General features: G+C 52.1%; 4 protein-coding genes across 4 annotated transcripts; 3 read left to right on the top strand and 1 right to left on the bottom strand.

The window, feature by feature from the left end:
- Positions 1-197: 197 nt before the first annotated feature.
- Positions 198-17,745, top strand: LOC111079208. The gene is made up of 19 exons (XM_022374281.2): positions 198-847; positions 7,194-7,330; positions 7,387-7,430; positions 7,524-7,814; positions 8,083-8,210; positions 8,547-8,651; positions 9,030-9,218; positions 9,274-9,404; positions 9,472-9,582; positions 10,490-10,584; positions 10,684-10,780; positions 10,842-10,934; positions 11,010-11,165; positions 11,247-13,113; positions 14,751-14,855; positions 14,973-15,154; positions 15,216-15,392; positions 15,472-15,794; positions 15,867-17,745. The coding sequence occupies exons 1-19, from the start codon at positions 572-574 to the stop codon at positions 17,498-17,500; spliced, it is 6,141 nt and encodes a 2,046-aa protein (XP_022229973.2). The 5' UTR covers positions 198-571; the 3' UTR covers positions 17,501-17,745.
- Positions 2,072-3,443, top strand: LOC111081327. Its single transcript, XM_022377356.2, has one exon. The coding sequence runs from the start codon at positions 2,239-2,241 to the stop codon at positions 3,406-3,408; it is 1,170 nt and encodes a 389-aa protein (XP_022233048.2). The 5' UTR covers positions 2,072-2,238; the 3' UTR covers positions 3,409-3,443.
- On the bottom strand, positions 3,397-4,274 carry LOC111079207 (serine protease 1). The gene has a single exon (XM_022374280.2). The coding sequence runs from the start codon at positions 4,242-4,244 to the stop codon at positions 3,483-3,485; it is 762 nt and encodes a 253-aa protein (XP_022229972.2). The 5' UTR covers positions 4,245-4,274; the 3' UTR covers positions 3,397-3,482.
- Positions 4,476-5,592, top strand: LOC111079205 (MORN repeat-containing protein 5). The gene has a single exon (XM_022374279.2). It carries the CDS (start codon positions 4,569-4,571, stop codon positions 5,508-5,510), a length of 942 nt encoding a protein of 313 aa, XP_022229971.2. The 5' UTR covers positions 4,476-4,568; the 3' UTR covers positions 5,511-5,592.
- Positions 17,746-18,102: the final 357 nt, after the last annotated feature.

Below are 18,102 nucleotides of genomic sequence, written 5' to 3' on the forward strand. Positions count from 1 at the left end.
GGTGAATGCGACATGCGATATTTTTGCTGTATTTTTTTTTTTTTTGGGGCCAGCGCTGTTGACACTTTTTGGGGCTGCGGCAGACATAATTACACAAAGGTGGGCGGCTATGGCGACCCTGAAAGCAGGAAGTTGCCTTTTGTGTCACCCAACACGGGCATGGGCATGGGCACGGGCACGGGCACCGCCAACGAGCATGCGAGAGTGCTGTGACTGTGACTGTGACAGCAACAAGAAACAGTTGAAAGTGCCGCGTGTCCTGTTCTGTCCTGGCCTGTCCAGCGTCATCCTCATTGGGGCAGACGACACACATATCCGTGGTGGGACACGGGCACACATCCATTGACACTTATCGCGTGGGTGGCGCGTTTAATTCACATTTTATTTCAGTGCCTGCCCGTTGGCTGCGCGCGTAATTGTTGCTTCCACGACGAGCTGTACAGGCGGCCGGGAGGCCATGCCAGGATATAGTCTGTTCGCGTTGGCGCTGCACGGCGGTTGTGTGCGCGGTGAATCGCGCATTCTGTGGGTACAGTACACTCGCCGCCATCCTGTTGTTTAGTAGTTGGTCATGCATAACGAGGCCAACGAGAATGTGGAGCCGCAGCCATCCAAAGCCGCAGCAGGAGCAGCAGCAGGAGCAGCAGCAGGAGCACCAGCAACAGTGGCAACGACCGACTCCATGCAGAGCCCACCGGCTGCAGCCCCACGGCGACCCAAGCCCGGAATCCTTCGACTGGACATTGGCAAGCCGCGACGCTCATCAGGTGGTTCTGTCGATTTCCGCTGCGTGGGCAGCAGCGGCAGCGGCAGTGGCAGCAACATCGCCACTGGCGCCAACAGTGAGGTAAGTGAGCTTGATTTACTGCCCGCTAGGGAGTGCTTACGATTTGGCCAGGCCAACGACATGTGCAGCAGCAGCAGCAGTAACCATGGCAAAAACGGGGAATGGGAAGTGTGTAAGAGCTCCTAGAACCTGCAGCAGCAAATGGCAGCAAATGCCAATAGCCATAAACGCCAATCGCACTTAAACGGTGGATGGCATGGCTCTGGTCAAGCAATGCAGCAGGTCCACCCAGGTGGCGGTTAAAATCATTTTTTATGTGTGCCACCAGCTATTCAGAGTGTGTGTGAAACGAAAACCTGAAGCCATGGCGAACATGGTATGCTCTTGATATTTGTAGAACGTGTTTAGGTGGGCAAGGAAGAAAGGTGTAGTGGCGGAATATGCCTGTAGGACATCTGCCAATACAATCTCCAAATGTGGATATCATTTTGGTTGTTGGTGTAGAAGGTTTACTTAGAAAAGGGATTTAATTTTGGACTAATTGAGGCAATGGATATTCATTTAATTTTCAATCTGAGTTTCACTGAAGTCAACACCCAGATAAAAACCCTGAGCCTCGGAATAGTTACAATTAGATATATTTATGGCATTTATATTTGCACCGAGAGTGGAAATACTAAAATCAAATACATTTTAAAATAATTACAGAACTATTTAAAATTATATAATATGAATAATATGAATAATAATATATAATAACAAAATAATTATAATAATAATAATATGAAAATATTTAAAATAAATATATTTAATATTTTAATTAAATATTTTCATATTTAAATTAAATATATTTTCTAAAATTACAATAGAATAGATTTATTTTAAATTATTTTATATTTATATTTTATATTAAATACGGAAGGTATTAAAAAGTCTTTTTAATATATTTTTTTAAATCTAAGTGAATTCTATTTAATTTCGCTATGTTTTTGTTTAAAAATTGAGTTCTAGGAATTCTTACGCCAACACTCAAGAATTCAATCTTGCACTTTCCCAGTGCAAAGACCAAAGACCACAACGCACCTGTTATGCCCACTCCCAGCCGCTAGAGTATGCAAAGATTCATTAGGTCAGACATGCGACAAAAGCTAAACGCAGGCGGAACTGCGGCGGACGCGGCCACACCCAAACCCCCGCTCGGACTCGGACTCGGAGTCGTGGCCAAACATTTATTTAGTCATAAAGCTGATGGGTAATCTCAACAAGCCAGGCCAGGCCAAGTGGGTCAGGTGGTTTGTGTTTGTGTCAGTTTTCGTTTGAAATTCTTACAGTTGATTCCCATACACAATCACACGCACACTCGCGCACACACACAGTCAGTGTTAGCGAGCAGAGAAAAGCGCATCTAAAGCAGCAGACAGAGAAAGGAGAGGACATATCTGACCATTGGCATGTCTACGATTGGCTTGGAGACGACGCCGTTGCGGCACTTCATCACCCGCAGCAGCTACGAGGGAGCCTGGAACAAGGAGGTGAACATGATGGATGGCTTCGGCACCTATCGCTATCCGGACGGCAGTGAGTATCGCGGCCGGTTCCATCATGGCAAGTTCCATGGGTTCGGCCACTTGCGCCTGGCACAGCCCTATCGCTTCACCATCAAGGGTGTGTTCAACCACGGCAAGCTGGTGAGCATCGAGGACATGTGGTTCCCCGACGGACTCCATGTGCAAGGCCAGTTCACTGGCAACGACTTCGACGCCTCGGACTGGGACTATCTGACGCCCCAGGACCGACGCTACCAGGCCGAGCGACGCTACGGTCAGACGCCAGTGGGTCCCACTGCCTATGTGACGAACAGCCTGAAGTCACGGCAAGTGCCCAAGGACTGCTACGATGTGGAGGAGGGCATCTACAATCCGAAGACGGGCTGGCTGATGGATCGCCCGCCGCCCTTCACCAGCAGCATCTACGTTGGCTGTACCCGCGACAAGGACTGGATCCTGCGCCACTGCCGCCACGCCCGCACCGAGCAGGTGCGCGAACCCATACCGTACTTCTGTCGCCGCATCATCGCCAACAACCTGGTGACGGAGCTCGCCCAGCTGCCCAAGACGGACATCTATGCGCCCAACGCCAGGCTGGAACGCCAGCGCTACTACCACAAGCTGTGCAAGGAAAAGGGTAAGCCCATGCCGCGCACGGATCCCTCAGCCATGGAGCTAACGCTACCTGCCAACTGTAATCCGAGCGCCAAGGCCAGGGCAACGGAGCAGTGTCTCCGTGCGTACGAGCGCATTGCGGCGCAGCGTGAACTGGAGGAGTTCAGAGACTTGCAGACCTACCACTTTGACAAGACGGAGAAGGCGCCACGGGGAATGGGGAAGCCCCGCAAGTGGACCAGCAGCTCGGATGTGCAGCGCGTGGACTCGATTGGGGCATCGAGCTGCCGCTCCGATAGCTTTGCCTGGGAGCCAATACCGCTGGACATCAAGGAGACCTACGCCACGGCCAATGCCATGATGAGCAAGAAGGTGGCCGACAATTTCAATGTGGTGCAATCGAACATGCTGCGCCGTTCGAGCCTCATGGAACAGTCGCGCTCTGTCTTTGAGTTGTAAATCGACAGCCAAATGCATTTTATTTGTATATTAAATTGTAGTTTTTTTTTCTCCTTTAACTGCGAGTGCGACACTCAATAGTAGATGCCAGTGTGCTGGCGTATCCAGTTCAAATGGCTGGTGATGCGAGCGAACCCAGCCGGCATGCCCAGGGTGCAGCCCTGCGTGGACACGAACAGCGACAGCCCCACCATAATGGAGCCCTGTTTGGTGACCAGGGGACTGCCGGCATCGCCGAAGCAGATCGACTTGCCGTTGATGGTGCGAGTGCACAGGATGCGATCGGTGATGGTATCCCGGCCGTAGAACGGAATGCACTCGCTGTTGGACATGATCTGCAGATCGACGCACTGCAGCCAGTCGGGCAGTGCCTGTGTGAATGCGGTGCTGCCCCAGCCGCAGGTGGTGGCCCACCTGTTTTCGTAGCGATTCGATTGATCCCGCAGCCCCGGCAGTGCCACCTTCCTGACCCTGTTGCTGTAGCTCACCTGCGGTACGTGCACCAGGGCGAGCTGCTCGTTGTTCTGCACGTACTGCGAGCTGCCCACCGACACCGCGTACAGCGCCTGGCTGCGTCGTGTCGCCCCAAAGTAAATGGTCACGCCAGTGCTGGCCGTCAGACAGGCGCGTGCAGTCAGTATCCAGGTGTCGCCAATGATGGTGCCACTGCACCACTGATTGCTCGTGTGGAAGGCCATGCCCACGACAAAGGGCGCCTGGCCATCGTACGCCGGCTGGCCATTGGTGATGATGTGGTCGGGAACTGGCTCAGAACTGTTCCCACTCGCAGTGGCAGACGCACTCAAAGCGCAGAGAAATATTACCAACAGTTCCATGTTTCCCCAGACGACGACTCGATACTGTCCAATGGAGCCTAAGCTTATTTATAGCTCCAACCAGGGCGTGTAATTAACCAACAGTTTCGTAAGGCATAATTTATTATTATTTCTTATCGTGGGTGTAGTTTTCGCAGAGTCGCTTAGGTTTCGGACTGTGCTAATGACCTAACGAGAACCAGAATTTGTGAAAAATGTTTGCCTGGGTGGCAGCCATCAAAAAATCCAGGGGTACAAGCAACAGCACTTTCTGTACAGTCTCGTCTCAGATTGTTATATTTCAAAGTATTAGTTTTTCTCTTTTTCAAATTGTGTCTTTTTTCGATGGAGAAATATACAATTTCTCGCGCTTCAAAGGCCGAGCCAAAGCTGTCGATTGATGACCAGCGCAGCGGCAACTTTCTAACTGGCACAAAATTCTTTGGCGAAATGAACGAGCTGGGCATGCAGGACTACGGCACCTACTTGTATCCAGATGGTACACGCTATGTGGGCTATTTTCGCAACAATCGCTTCCACGGGCGTGGCTCCATACAGCTGCCACCGCCGGTGGGCGTCAACTTTGAGGTGACGCACGAGAACGGCAAGCTAGTGGAGATCGACGAAATGGTCTTTGACGATCAGCTGAAGGTCGATTTCACACGAATGGCAGACGGTGCGTTTAGCTTCCAGCCGTGGAAGTATTGCACGTCGGAGGATCGTCGCTTCTACGCGGAGACGAGAGTTCCGCTGGCCCCGGTGGGCCCAGCCAAATACCTCACCAAAGACGGACCCACAGCAGCCGAGCTGCCAAAGAACGTCTTCGACTTGGGCTACGGCCAGCTGAACCCGCAGGGCTTCCTGATGGACCTGCGCTACAACACGCAGAGCATCTATGTGGGCTGTCGCAAGGTGCGTCACTGGATCACGGAGCACTGTCGTCACGGCAGGCTCAGCAGATATCACTTGAAACGGCAGGTGAAGGAAAGGTCTGCCCGGGAAATTATGCAAAATAATCTGGAGGTCAGCAATAATTGTGGCAAAAAATCGGGCCGCAGTGTGTGTCCCCCCATGCCCATGCCTGGCATCTGTCGCCGTTCCAAGAGCCAGGAGAGCTCCGAATCGGCGAAGGAGACGCGCCTACATGCAGCCAGCACATCGGACAGCTGCAGCACCAAGGTCGATCGTACCGTGAAGCGGGAGCCGCGTCGCAAGTGCAGGCCGGACAAGGTGAAACGCGACCAAAGACGCGACACCAGCGAATCGCATGTGTGCCGCATCAACTGATGTTGCATCAACATCATCATCATCAACATCAGCATCATCATCACAGGTTTAGTTTAGTTTCGGTTCTACTTAGAATAAATAGAAATATATTTTTGACCCACATTTTGAGCGAAGGCGTGGCGGGTGGGCCAGGCCGTGTTAGGGCCCAAGATTTATGGCGGCCAAAACTGCAATCGAACATGGAAAGCCACTTAGGCCTATGAGGCGCGGCATTTGGGTCAGCATGTGGCACTTTTCAAGTTCACCTGCACCCTGTCACAGAATCATTGTGGGACTCCTTCTGGGACTCCTACTAGGACTAGGACTAGGAGACACACAAAGCGAGACGCAGCGTCGAGCACGGCGGCTAATGAACCCATTGGGCTGGCTACACGTGCGCGGATTTCAGTGGGGAAGCCACGCACAAATAAATTTGAATGTTAATTAAAGCCTCTGGCAGAAACTTCATTTAATTAAAAGCGAACGAAAGCGAAATCAGAGAAAGGAAAAGCACACACAAAACACAGGCAGCAGCGGCCCAAAAAAAAAAACATATTTCAATAGTGGGCGCTCCCATGACACACACACAAACAAAAGAACTGGGAAAATCCTAGATATATACATAGATATATGTATATGTATATGTATTTGTGTATCTTTTGTGTTAGAATTCGCGATTTTCTTTATCAACCCTTGCATGTTTGATTTTCATTTACATGACCAGCCCGTGGATGGGGATGTGAATGGGGATGGGGATGGTGTTGGTGTTGGCCAAGGAGAGGCAACTACAGGACAGAACTGGACAGAACCAGAAGCCAAGAATACAACGTGACTCAATATCAAAGCCACACACACACACACACACAGACAGATACCACAAGACTCGTTGGAGCTGGCCAGTGGCCACCATCTAAATGGACATTCGAAGTCCTGGCTGGTTACGCCCGGACAGGACACGGCGGTTGTTATCACATGCCGCTGGCAATTTTTACACTCATTCGTCTTCGTTCCAACTGGGCGAGGAAGTCAGATACTCGGCTTCGTCCGTGCTCCCTTGCCACGGCTCCCTACCGCAATGTGCCTGCCTGGTGAGTGCCTGGTGGTCTGTGCCTGTCTATGTAAATTCCTTTACGTTCCTGTGTTGGCTGTGTGTGTGTGCGTTTTGGGCACGTTTTGGCTTTGATAAGTTGGCCATGGGTTGGGTTTGGTCATTGGTGTTAGCCAGGACAGGACCACTACTCGTCTCTGCCCGTCTCTCCGTGTGTTCTTCATTCATATTCATTCATTATTAGAAAAAATTCAGCATTCGCTAGTGTCTGTGTCTATCTGTCTCTCTCTCTGTGTGTGTGGGTGTGTGGGTTGAGGTGTATATGTGTGTTGGTCTTTGTCCTTTTGGATGTTGGTCTTTTGCGCTTTGCTGGCCTGGTCAGCGCTCTAAGCCGTTCAGTCTGCGCATAAGGCTCCTCCGACGCGCTACGTCGTGGGCTCAACTACAAACTTAAAATTGAAAATTAAATAGTTCTCCTACAAACTGAGATTAAGACTTGCCAGCAAGAAAACTTACAAACTAAGTTAAATCTAATCAAGTTCAAGTGCAATTAATTAATGAGCTAATTGTCTCTGTGACTTGACAGAGCATTAGATGTGACAAGTGTGTTTGAAATAATTAGCTAACAACTTTAAACTCGTACGGTATTCCCGCAGAACAACTCGGGTGTCACCTCGCCACATCAATTATCTGTGACCTGGGCACCGCCATGCGACTTGAATAAGGTTGGCTGGCAAATGCAGAGCAGCGCCGATGAGAAGCGCGAATTCTACCGAGGACAGCGGGGAAAGAGGTGAGTGGACATTTCTTCAGCCACTTTTGTACACATTTTACAATTATTAACTACAGAGCCGCATCGCAGGAGGAGAATAGATCGTATGAGCTGAACAACGGTACGTGGGAGAGGAGAAAACTCCTCCACACTCCCTCTATGTATCTCTGGCCACCAGCTCAGTCTCAGTCTGCTTTTGTTTATCCTTGCACAGATTTCCAATCACAGAACCAAAGCAGCGACGCCGAGAGCAGCCACCACGAGCCCCCACACTTTGTCGTCCACAGTCCGCCGGCACAACTGTACGAAGATGGCGGCACTGGCGACGTTGACGACGAGGAGGACTACTCAATATCCGTATCGGCAATAATGCAGAGACGTGCCAGTGTGCGCGGCTATCGGGGTAAACGTGGCAGCCGCAATTCGCGACGAGCATCTAGTCCCATGGATCACGTGCTGGATAGTGTGGAGCGGCGGCGCTCCAGTGTCTATACGACAAGTTCAGGCAAGGGCACTCCAGCAATTTGCAGGAACAAATTTGCAGAAAAAAAAAAGCGAAAAGATTTTCCTTAGTTAACGAGCAGCAGCAGCAGCAGCAGCAGCTGCCAGTGGAGATGGGTAGATGGGGCGTCTCTCCAGTGGCTGCTAATCAACGTCTGGGGGCCTCTTTACTCGTAATTTCGCAACGGCTACGTGCGGCCATTTAGACGGTCACGAGTCCCACTCGGCGTATGTGTAATGTGTGTCTGGTTTTGCTTTGGTTTACTTCACAGAGGAGGGCACCAATCAGGAGTCCACGCAGGAGCAAATCTTTGAGAATATACGCCTACACAAGGAGGTTATACAGTCGGTGAAGTTACAGCCATGGCCCATACGCAAGAAGCTCAAGCTGGTGCGGCAGGTGGGTGCCAGTCCAATCTGTGTGTGTGTCAAGAAGGGAGGAGAGCCACGAGAAACTGGGCGCGTTCGTTTTCACGCTGCTTGTCAGGTCGTTGAAAATTTTACGACTCGAACTGCTCCTGCTCCTGCTGCTCCTCCCCCCTCTTCGAACACTCCACCACTCATCAAATTGTTCAGCAGAACTTTTCGATTTCATTCACACCACACGAAAACTCCTTATCTTTCTTTGCCGGTTCCATCTTGTGGCTTCGCCCTGGCATTTTTAATGATGTTTGAACTTGGATGTGCCACCCACCCCGTTCACGCCTCCTGCTGCCCGCCGTGCATGTGTTGACAGGCCAAAACATATGTGGCACGCCACGAGGGCGCGCTTCAGGAGCGATTCGCCATGTCACGCAGCACCCGAGACTTGTGGGCGAGGTTTAAAATTTTAATGGCAGCAGTAAGTGATTTTACACCCCCTATCCCCCCCCCCTCAACACAATCTTTCTTCTTCCCCCCGCAGTAGCAAATTGTCATCCCGCCTGCAGTCTGCACACTGCACACTTGGCAGAGGCAGAGTGCAGTCCGGGTTGGGTTGGATGAAAATATTTATGTTTACACAATTTATGGGCCACTTTCCATGCTGAATGGCTGGCAGGACATTCAATAAATCCCCCATCCACACAGTCGCATAATTCACAGAGTTCTCCGACTCTGCGGCTCACTTGTAAAACCAATTAAAATACGAACTCCTTGGAGACTCCTCCCGGAGACATGGCCCGTAGCTCATGTGTGTGTCCCAGCCCGCTTATGTTTATCTGTTCTGCCTATCCTGCAGCGCTGGCGACACTGGAAACGTGAGACGACCAGCTTCCTGACCGTTCTCATACCCTGGGAGCTGCGCATCAAGGAAATCGAATCGCACTTTGGCTCCGGCGTGGCCTCCTACTTTACGTTCCTGCGCTGGCTTATGTGGGTCAACATTATGATAGCCATTCCGCTGGTGGCCTTTGTCATTGGACCGGAGGTGGGTAGCCCTAGACTCCGTGAGAGTTACCCCCATTTATGCATTCTTTATGCAGTACTTTGCCACGAAACACGGCGAAACGGATCCAAGGAAACGCATGACCGACGCGGAAGCCAATGTGGCTGGCAATCTCTTTACATTCTGGGAATTTGAGGGATTCCTCAAGTATTCACCTATGTTTTATGGGTAAGTTTTGCTTGGATAAGGCCTGGATAATTAGCACCCCTCGCTCATCTTCTCTCTTTCTCTGCAGCTACTATTCGAGCACTTCCGGCATTAGCGTTTCCGGCTATAAGCTGCCCTTAGCCTATTTCCTCACCGCCGTCTTGGTGTACATCTACAGCTTTGTGGCCACGCTAAGAAAGTGAGTATGGGAGGGGTGGGTGGGTGCTTCCTGGTGATGTCTGGGGCAGCACTTCATTAAATCTCTGGTCATCGAAGCCGCAAAAAGCAAACTAAATGTCAGACCTGCTCGTTAATTAATTAAACAAAAACTGAAGCGCTGATTAAATAATACAAATCTTGGCACGGGCGTGTCTGGATCACGAAAAGGAGGAAGCAGAAAGCAGGCAGAGAGGAGGCAGAGAGGAGGCAGAAAGCAAGCTGAAAGCAGGCTGAAAGCAGGCAGAGAGGAGGCAGAAAGCAGGCTGAAAGCAGGCAGAGAGGAGGCTGAAAGCAGGCAGAGAGGAGGCTGAAAAAAGGCATAACAGAATTGACCATTATGAGTTACGCACGCACAGGGGGGAGTGGGTGGTGTGGGCGCCCAGACACGTGCTGGGTGGCTGGGTATGGCAGGACTGTCGGACTATTGAGCGGAAACGGAAACGTAACGGCAAAACGCCATTTTGAGCAGGCAAAAGCCATTGGCCCCCGCCCCCCACAGCACCATTGGGCTGCTCGCTTTAATGGCTTTGCCGGCATTATGCTGATTTCGTAATTGAACAAAGTAGAAATGTCAACAGCCACAGCCACAGCCACAGAGCCGACACACTGACCTTGCCACTTGTCGTGGCACGTGCTCAGGGTGCGTGAATTATACGAATGTTTATGCTGCATTAGGATAACTGGAATTGGGTTCTGGAATGGGAGTATGCGAATTGTTCGGATTTCGGGCACAAATTATGGCTTGTAAGAGGGTTAAGCAGCAGAAGGGGCAGCAGGAGGGGAGGAACAGGAGGGGCAGCAGGAGGGGCAGCAGGAGGGGGCAGCAGGAGGAGCAGCAGGAGGAGCAGCAGCAGCTAAAACTTTGTCCCTGATTCTCTCGTCAACAGAATGGCAGAGAACTCTCGCAACTCGAAACTTTCCTCGAAGGATGATGAGTGCATCTTCTCGTGGAAGCTCTTCACCGGCTGGGACTTTATGATTGGTAAGTGGCTGGCCAGATAGGCCCACAGCCCCACCTCAGCTGCAGTTACAGCCAACTTTTGCCACTCCCTCTCCACTCTCCACTCGCCCACTCCCACAGGACACGCGGAGACGGCGCATAATCGCATTGCATCCGTGGTGGTTGGCTTCAAGGAGGCCCTGCTGGAGGAGGCCGAAAAGAAAAAGGATAATCGCAAGTAAGTCGCCGCCACAACCAAAGCCATTCTGCCCCACCAGCCATAATCAATGCCCTTTCAGCTGGCGGGTAATCCTGCAAAGAATACTCGTCAATATACTGGTCATGGGACTGCTGGGTCTGTCGGGCGCCACGGTGGTGCTGCTTGTTAATCAGTAAGTGACAGAAAAGCGAAGCAGCAGAAATTATTCTGCAGACTGATTTCCGATTTCTGATCTCTGACTTTGCAGCTCGGAGGATTTGGCCAAGCACGACAACTGGCTGAGCAGGAATGCTGTGAATGTGACCATGACGCTGCTCTCCTTCTTTCTGCCGATGATATTCGAGGCTTTGGGTCTGTTCGAGAACTGGCATCCCAGGCAGCAGCTCAGACTGCAGCTGGCTAGGTGGGGTCCAAACAAAACAAAATCTCTCTCTGGCGTTGCCTTCTAATCCACCTTTGTCCTTTGTCCTTTGTTGCGCCGCAGAATTATGATACTGAACATGCTGAATCTGTACTCGCTGATGTTCTCCTTCATCTACAAGATCAACAGCAAGGAGAAGCCGCTGCAACGGCTGAAGCTGGAGAACGAGACGAACACAATGGAGCTGCAGCATCTGCTGAGCTCCATCGAGGCGCTGCGTGCCACGTCGCTCTACAGCGACAGCACTTCGGAGGGCGGACTGCTGTTCGATGAATCCACGTCGACAGCTGCCTGGGGCGAGGATGGGGCCAGCACCACCGATGGACTGTTCTCCAGCACAGCTGCCACCGCTGCCACAGCGGCCGCTGCGCTGCTCTCCAGCGGTGTGCAGCGCATCAAGTGCTATAACATGACCTTCAAATGCTCAAAACCCATGCGCACCATCATCAGTGCAAAGAACTTGGCCACCACACTGATGCTCCTGAATCTGACCACAGTGCCCACAGTGCTGCCACCCACGACTTTGCCTACTACTTTGCCCCCGACTTTGCCTACTACTTTGCCCACCACAGAGCCGCCTGCAACCACTACGTCGTCACCCTGGACAACGGTGACCACGGAAGCTCCCACCACACTGAGCACAGAGCCGAGTACAACGACAACTTGGAGCACCACCACAAGCACCACTGAAGCACCTACAACAACGAAAGCGCCCACGACTGTCAGCACAAGGGCAACGACCACGACAACCACAGCGCCGCCAACAACCACTTCGACAACTACAACGACCACCGAGGCGCCCAAGAAAGCAGCTGAAGAGGAAGGCTACTACACCACCGACAGCGACGACGAAGATGTCTACGATTATGGCAGCGATGAGCCGCTGGCTTCGGCCTCCACTGTGCCGCCGGACAGCGACTCCAGCTACTCCAGCAGCTACACAGACTACTCGGAGGAGCCGCCTGTGTCGGCGGATGACTACGAGGACACGGAGGACGGCGACACCACACAACAGGCCGATGATCCGCTGGCTCAGGTCCTGGCCCAGTTCGATGATGCAGCGGAAAAGTCTGAGACACGAACGAAAAGGGCTGTGGGCGATCCTCCGCCTGTGTGGCGTACCAGCAAGTACAGTCGACGGCATCGAAATGAAACCAGTGCAGGATCCACCACAGAGTCTGGGGGCAATACGCCGCCGGCGAATGCGCGTAGGCCCGCGGTCTATAGACCGGCGCCCACGATAAGCCCAAAGGCCAGCAGCAGCAGCAGCAGCAGACCCACCAAGCGGATACTCACCGAAGCGGAGTGGAATGATCTCATAAATAAGCTGAGACAGGGGCGCAGAAAAAACACCACAACAACAACGACAACAACGACAACCAATCCCACGACTAGAAGAACACGAGGATGGTTCAGGTCAACAAGAACAACCGTGGAGAGTAGCTCAACCAGCGAGGATTACACCACAGCATCAACGGCAGCCAGCACCGCAGAGTTTGGCACTGACTCGACCAGCCCAGAGAGCAGCACCAGCAGCAGCAGCGGCACCACAGAGGATGAATATTCCTACACAGATCGATATGGCAGGACGCCGTACTATATCGGCTATGGGAGTGTGGCGGAGATCGGCAGCACCGTCTACTACGACGAGGACAGCGAGTACCTGGAGCTCTGTGTGATTACCGTGTGCCCCAGGGGGCCAGAGGACGACATATTCGGCGTTGGCAGCACCGCCGATGGCCTGGACAGCACCACCCAGAGCAGCGACAGCAAGCAGCTGTCCACCGTGAAGCTGACGCCGCTGGAGCGAAAGATGAAGCGCCTGCGGGAGGTGAAGCTGGCGATTAAGCAAATCCAAACCAATTTGACAACCATGTGCTGGGAGACGTCCCTCGGCCAGGAGCTGTCAAAGGTCATTGTGTTCGATGGGGTGAGTGTGTGGGAGAGAGAGAGAGGGAGAAGCAGCTGCTGAGCTGAGCTGAGAACCCAAAGATGCGACAGTTTAAAAGTGAATTTATCAACCCAGAATCAAAGGCAGAAGCAGAGGCAGAAGCAGCTATCAATTTGCCGACTCTCCCGACTCCTGGGGGGGAGCAGCTCTCGGGCTGCTCTGCTCTGCTGTATCAAAATCTATTTAGCCTAAAATATGATTGAACCCCAAAAGCGGAATATCTGTGTGCACAGGCGGAGAGGGTGGAGTGGAGTGTGGGGGAGACACAGCACAGAATGGGACTACTGCTAGCAACTCTCTCTTGTGAGCGTTTTGAGCGTGAAATTCCGTTTAGCTAAATTATCCGGAAAATTTAACGCAAAATTTGTTTTCCATTTTTTGCTCTCCTACTTGGGGCATGGGTGGTTGGTGGGTGGTGGTTACTACGAATCCCGTACAAAAATCAAATTCCAAAAAACCCAAAAATCAACTTGACTTAAAAGGCCAGGAAGGAGCAGCAGAAAAAATGAGAAAATGTGAATGGTAGAAAAATGTCTGAATGGCTGAAGAAGGAAGCACAAACGCAAAAGTATTTTATCATAATAATCGCTCTCGGGAGTGGTTTTCCATTGATACGCGCACAAAACGCAGCAGCTGGCATTCGAGCAGCAGCAGGAAGTGCGCGTCCCGCCCTCTGTGCAAGCCACAAACGAAAATTTACATAAGCCATAAGCGGGATTGTGAACTTTGGCCCCACGAGCACGCCCAAGCTCTCCTATTTGCCTTGTCCATTTGCCATGTCCCGCGTATCGCGTCTCAAGTGTCGATTGGCATCCCATTGGGGGCTGCTGCTGTTCGCTGAACTTTAAGTCTAATCGTAAACAAATTCCCCGCGCTGGGCGGGGCAATTGCTAAAGTTTTCAAGGTTGCGCCCAACTGGATATCGATGCTGCTACAGTCTGCTATCAGACAATCAGAACTAGGCGTGTGCATTCTGGCAGCCCTTAGAAAGCATCGCAATCCCAGGGATTACTTTCCCTTTTTTATTTCGTACCTAACATTTGTCCGACATTCGTGTAAACTGCCCGCTGGGTCAAGGCTGAGCTACAACAGTAACAAAAAATAAACCAAAAATTGGATCTGGCAGGGGTTTTTGATTATGCACCCGACATGGCGTACATAATCTCTATTAAACGATTTAAGCACATAAATTAAACAGGTTACGGGCAGGGCTGGCAGAGGGGCTTAAACGCATTTATGCTTTACGCATAACAAAAAGGCTCTCGCCGAAAAGGAAAGACTCCGAGTGCGCGCGCTTCTTGTGTTTGGTTTTCGATTCGACTTTTGGGGTCACGTGCTCGGCCACAAAATGTATTTGGGGGAGGGGATTTCTCTTGGTTAGTTTCTGTTAGACTAGGCAAATCAGCCATAAACTAGCTACAAGATACGGGATACGGGATACAGATACAGGATACAGGATACAGCAGGGGACAGGCACACTTACGTGTGTCCTTAAAGCTTTAAAGTGTCCTCGGACTGGGAGTTGCGAGTGCAAAATCCGAGCGTAGCTTCATTGCTGAACGCTTATTAAACCCAAACCCAAACCCATCCCAAACCCACTTTCTGCTCGTCCAAAGCTCATGTCCATTGTGGCGCCGCTCTGCATAGACTTTCTGCGTGCCTTGTTTGTGCGCTACGTCAATCAAAACTGGTGCTGGGACATGGAGAAGACCTTTCCACAGGTGAGTAAGAGCCTGGAACTCCTGCAGGCTCTGCCTGGCCAGCTGCAGCTGCCAGCTGTGACTCTGACTAATGCGTGGCTTTTGTTTCTCGTGGGGTGGGGCCTGCTGACTGCGCAGTATGGCGACTTCAAGATAGCCGAGAACATCCTGACGTTGATTAATAACCAGGGCCAAGTGTGGATGGGCATATTCTTCTCGCCGGGCCTGGTGCTCATCAACCTGGTCAAGCTGATGATTATGATGTACTTCCGGTCCTGGATAGTCCTCACCTGCAATGTGCCCCACGAGGTCGTTTTCAAGTGAGTATGGAATGGTTCTGGCTCCGGCTGTGGCTGCTAATCCCCAGCGTCCCTTTTTCAGGGCCTCCAAGTCCAACAACTTTTACCTGTCGCTGCTGCTGACGATGCTGTTCCTCTGTGTGCTGCCCGTGGGCTATGCCATCGTCTGGCTGCGCCCCTCCTGGCACTGTGGACCCTTCTCGGAGTACAATCGCATTGCCGAGTTCATCACCAACACCACACGCAATGCCCTGCCCAAGTGAGTGCCGCAGGAATCCCAATGCAGCAGACAAGGAACAGACAGACAGACAGTCAGTGATTTGGTTCTACCATTTCAGACAACTGCACGAGCCGCTGGACTATCTGACCTCGTCGAGCACTGTGATTCCGCTGCTGCTGCTGCTCATCCTGATCATCTACTATCTGGTGTCGCTGACGGGGGCGCTGCGCGAGGCCAATCAGGACCTGCGGACGCAGCTGCAGAAGGAGCGCGAGGAGGAGCGCAAGAAGATCTTCAAGGTGCCGGAGGTGAAGCAGGCGGAACCGACGGCCACAACGTTGACAAATCGCTGGCGCAAGGTGCTCGAGGCATCCTCGCCCGTCACGCCCACCCAGCAGCCCGACTTTGACACGGAGGAGTACAAGAATCAGGCGAGGAAAGGTAAGAGCCTCCCTGCACCCAGTGGAAAAATGTATAGAAATCTCAGCTGGCATCTCCCGCACCACTCCACAGAGCTCATCTCACGCATCATGAAGAAGGCGCTGCGCAAGGGTTCGGCCACCTCGGACGACGACTCCTTTGTGCGACGCGACGACGACGATACGGACACTGAGCACCAGGACTCGCTGCCCCACGATGAGGAGGCCAAGGACAAGCGGTTCGGCCTGTCGCGACTGCAGCAGATTCGTCGCACTCGGAAGCCCTCGCTGGTGGACATTGTGCAGATTGCCAAGCAGGAGCGGGCCCGTGCCAGCTCCATTGTGGCTGCCAATGGAGGGGGAGCAGCAGGGGGAGGAGTGGCCAGCAGTTCGGCTGCGGCTGGTGGCAACTTTCCCGTAAAGGAGCAGCATCCCAAAAGCCGTTTCAAAGTCGAGAAACACGAGCGCAGGGACAGGGACAGAGACAGGGGCAGCATGAAGGAGAAAAAGGAGCCCAGGCACAAGCAGCAGCAGCAGCAGCAGCAGCCGCAGCCGCAGCCGCCGCCCTACGAGTCGCCCAAGGACAATGAACATGATCCGGATACAAATTCAAGGATTGTGAGCGAACGTCGCGCCAGTTTGCTGCGTCGCCACAAGGCGCAGGGGGGCAACGGAGACGAGTCAAAGCCGAGCACACCAGAGCCGCAGACACCCAGAACAGAGCCAGAGCCAGAGCAGACGGAGTCCACGCCCGAAACGCCTCCGCTGGCCAAGAGCAAATTTCACATAATTGACGAAAAGAAGCCGCCGCAGGAGGTCGAAGCTAAACCCTTGCCATTGCCCAAGGAAAGCGGTGGGGGAGGCGGAGGCGGTGGCGGACTCGAGGCTATTGGCCTGGGAAAGTTCAAGTTTCGCAAGCACAAAATCAAGTCAAATAATGCGGTGCTGGCTAAGCCCGAGCCTGAAGTGTTCAAGTTCGATGAGAGGAGCGTGGAGCGGAGCAAGGGGGGAGCGGGTGTGGGGGCCGATGTGTCCGCCTCGGATCACCTAAGCGGCGAGGTGGCAGCCGGCGGTGAGGAGCAGTCGAAGGAGCTACCCTCACCCACGCCCAGCCAGGGCCATCATCAGCGGCAGCTGTCGGTGCTCTCGCGACAGGGACGCAAGAAGATTGGCTCCCTGCTCGCGCTGGTACGCGAGGCAGTCAACATCAAGAAGGACGATGTGGAGCAGGGCTCCGATGAGTCTCCCGGCCCCACCACGCCCACATATTTGGCCTACACACCGCCCCCACCGCCATCAGTATTGTCGAGCAACTCCAGCGCCACGGCCCTCGAGATGCCACCCACACCGGAACCGGAATCGCCAACGCCCAGTGCACCGCTGCATTTTGGCAGCAGCAGCAGCAGCACCAAGCCGCCAGCGGTTAGATCCGCCCCCACGGCCACAATGGATGACTTGGAGGAGCTGGATATGCCCGGCCCCATCACATTTCCCAACCGAAGCGCCTCCCAGCGACGGCGCACCATGCGGCAGGACTCGCAGAGCTCCGTTTGGTCGGACAACATACCCACAATCACCATCAGCACCACCGGCAGCGATGAGTGCATTGTGGAGGCAGCGGCGGTGCCGCCGCAGAATGGGCTGCCGGAGCCGCGCAGCAGTGGGCCGCCGGGGCCCACGGTTAACATTATCAAAATCAACATTGAGGACGACGAAGAGCAGAAATAACAAAATTGATTAGCTCTTCCCGCCAAGTGCCTTAAACGCCAGATTGTCTTCTAAACCAAAGGAATTTGCATTCTTCCTCCCACTCTCGCTCTCCCCCTCTCTCCCTCACTACTTCTACTCACGATTTAGCTTGAATCTTGTTCCTCTTAACTGCTGACTACCAAAACAATGCAAAACAATTAAATTACATTCATTAACTCATTAACTAGTTTAATTCCCTATTAAAATTGAAATAAAAACTAAATAAATTGCACGAAATTGAGATTATATACAAGAATATGTTTTAAATACGAGGATATTCGTGGGCTTTCTTTCAGATTAAACAATCAAACAGTAGCGGGCTTAAATTTGAAATTATGCGCCAACCTTTAAGTGTTGGCAAACGTCTGACAAGCAGCTTTTAAGCTCTGCAAAGTTGTTGCATAGTTCTAAGAACGCACGCACGATTAAGCGGCGCCAGTGTAAAATTATTTAAATATAAATTTTAGTGATTTTTTGATTTTTTTTTGTTAATTTAAAATTATCAATTTTTAAAAACGGAATTTAATTTAAAATTATGCTAACTAATTAATGCACATTTAAAATAAGTGAACATGTAATGA

This window comes from Drosophila obscura, unplaced genomic scaffold (assembly GCF_018151105.1).
Source record: "Drosophila obscura isolate BZ-5 IFL unplaced genomic scaffold, ASM1815110v1 contig_208, whole genome shotgun sequence".
NCBI classification, from domain to species: Eukaryota; Metazoa; Arthropoda; class Insecta; order Diptera; family Drosophilidae; genus Drosophila; species Drosophila obscura.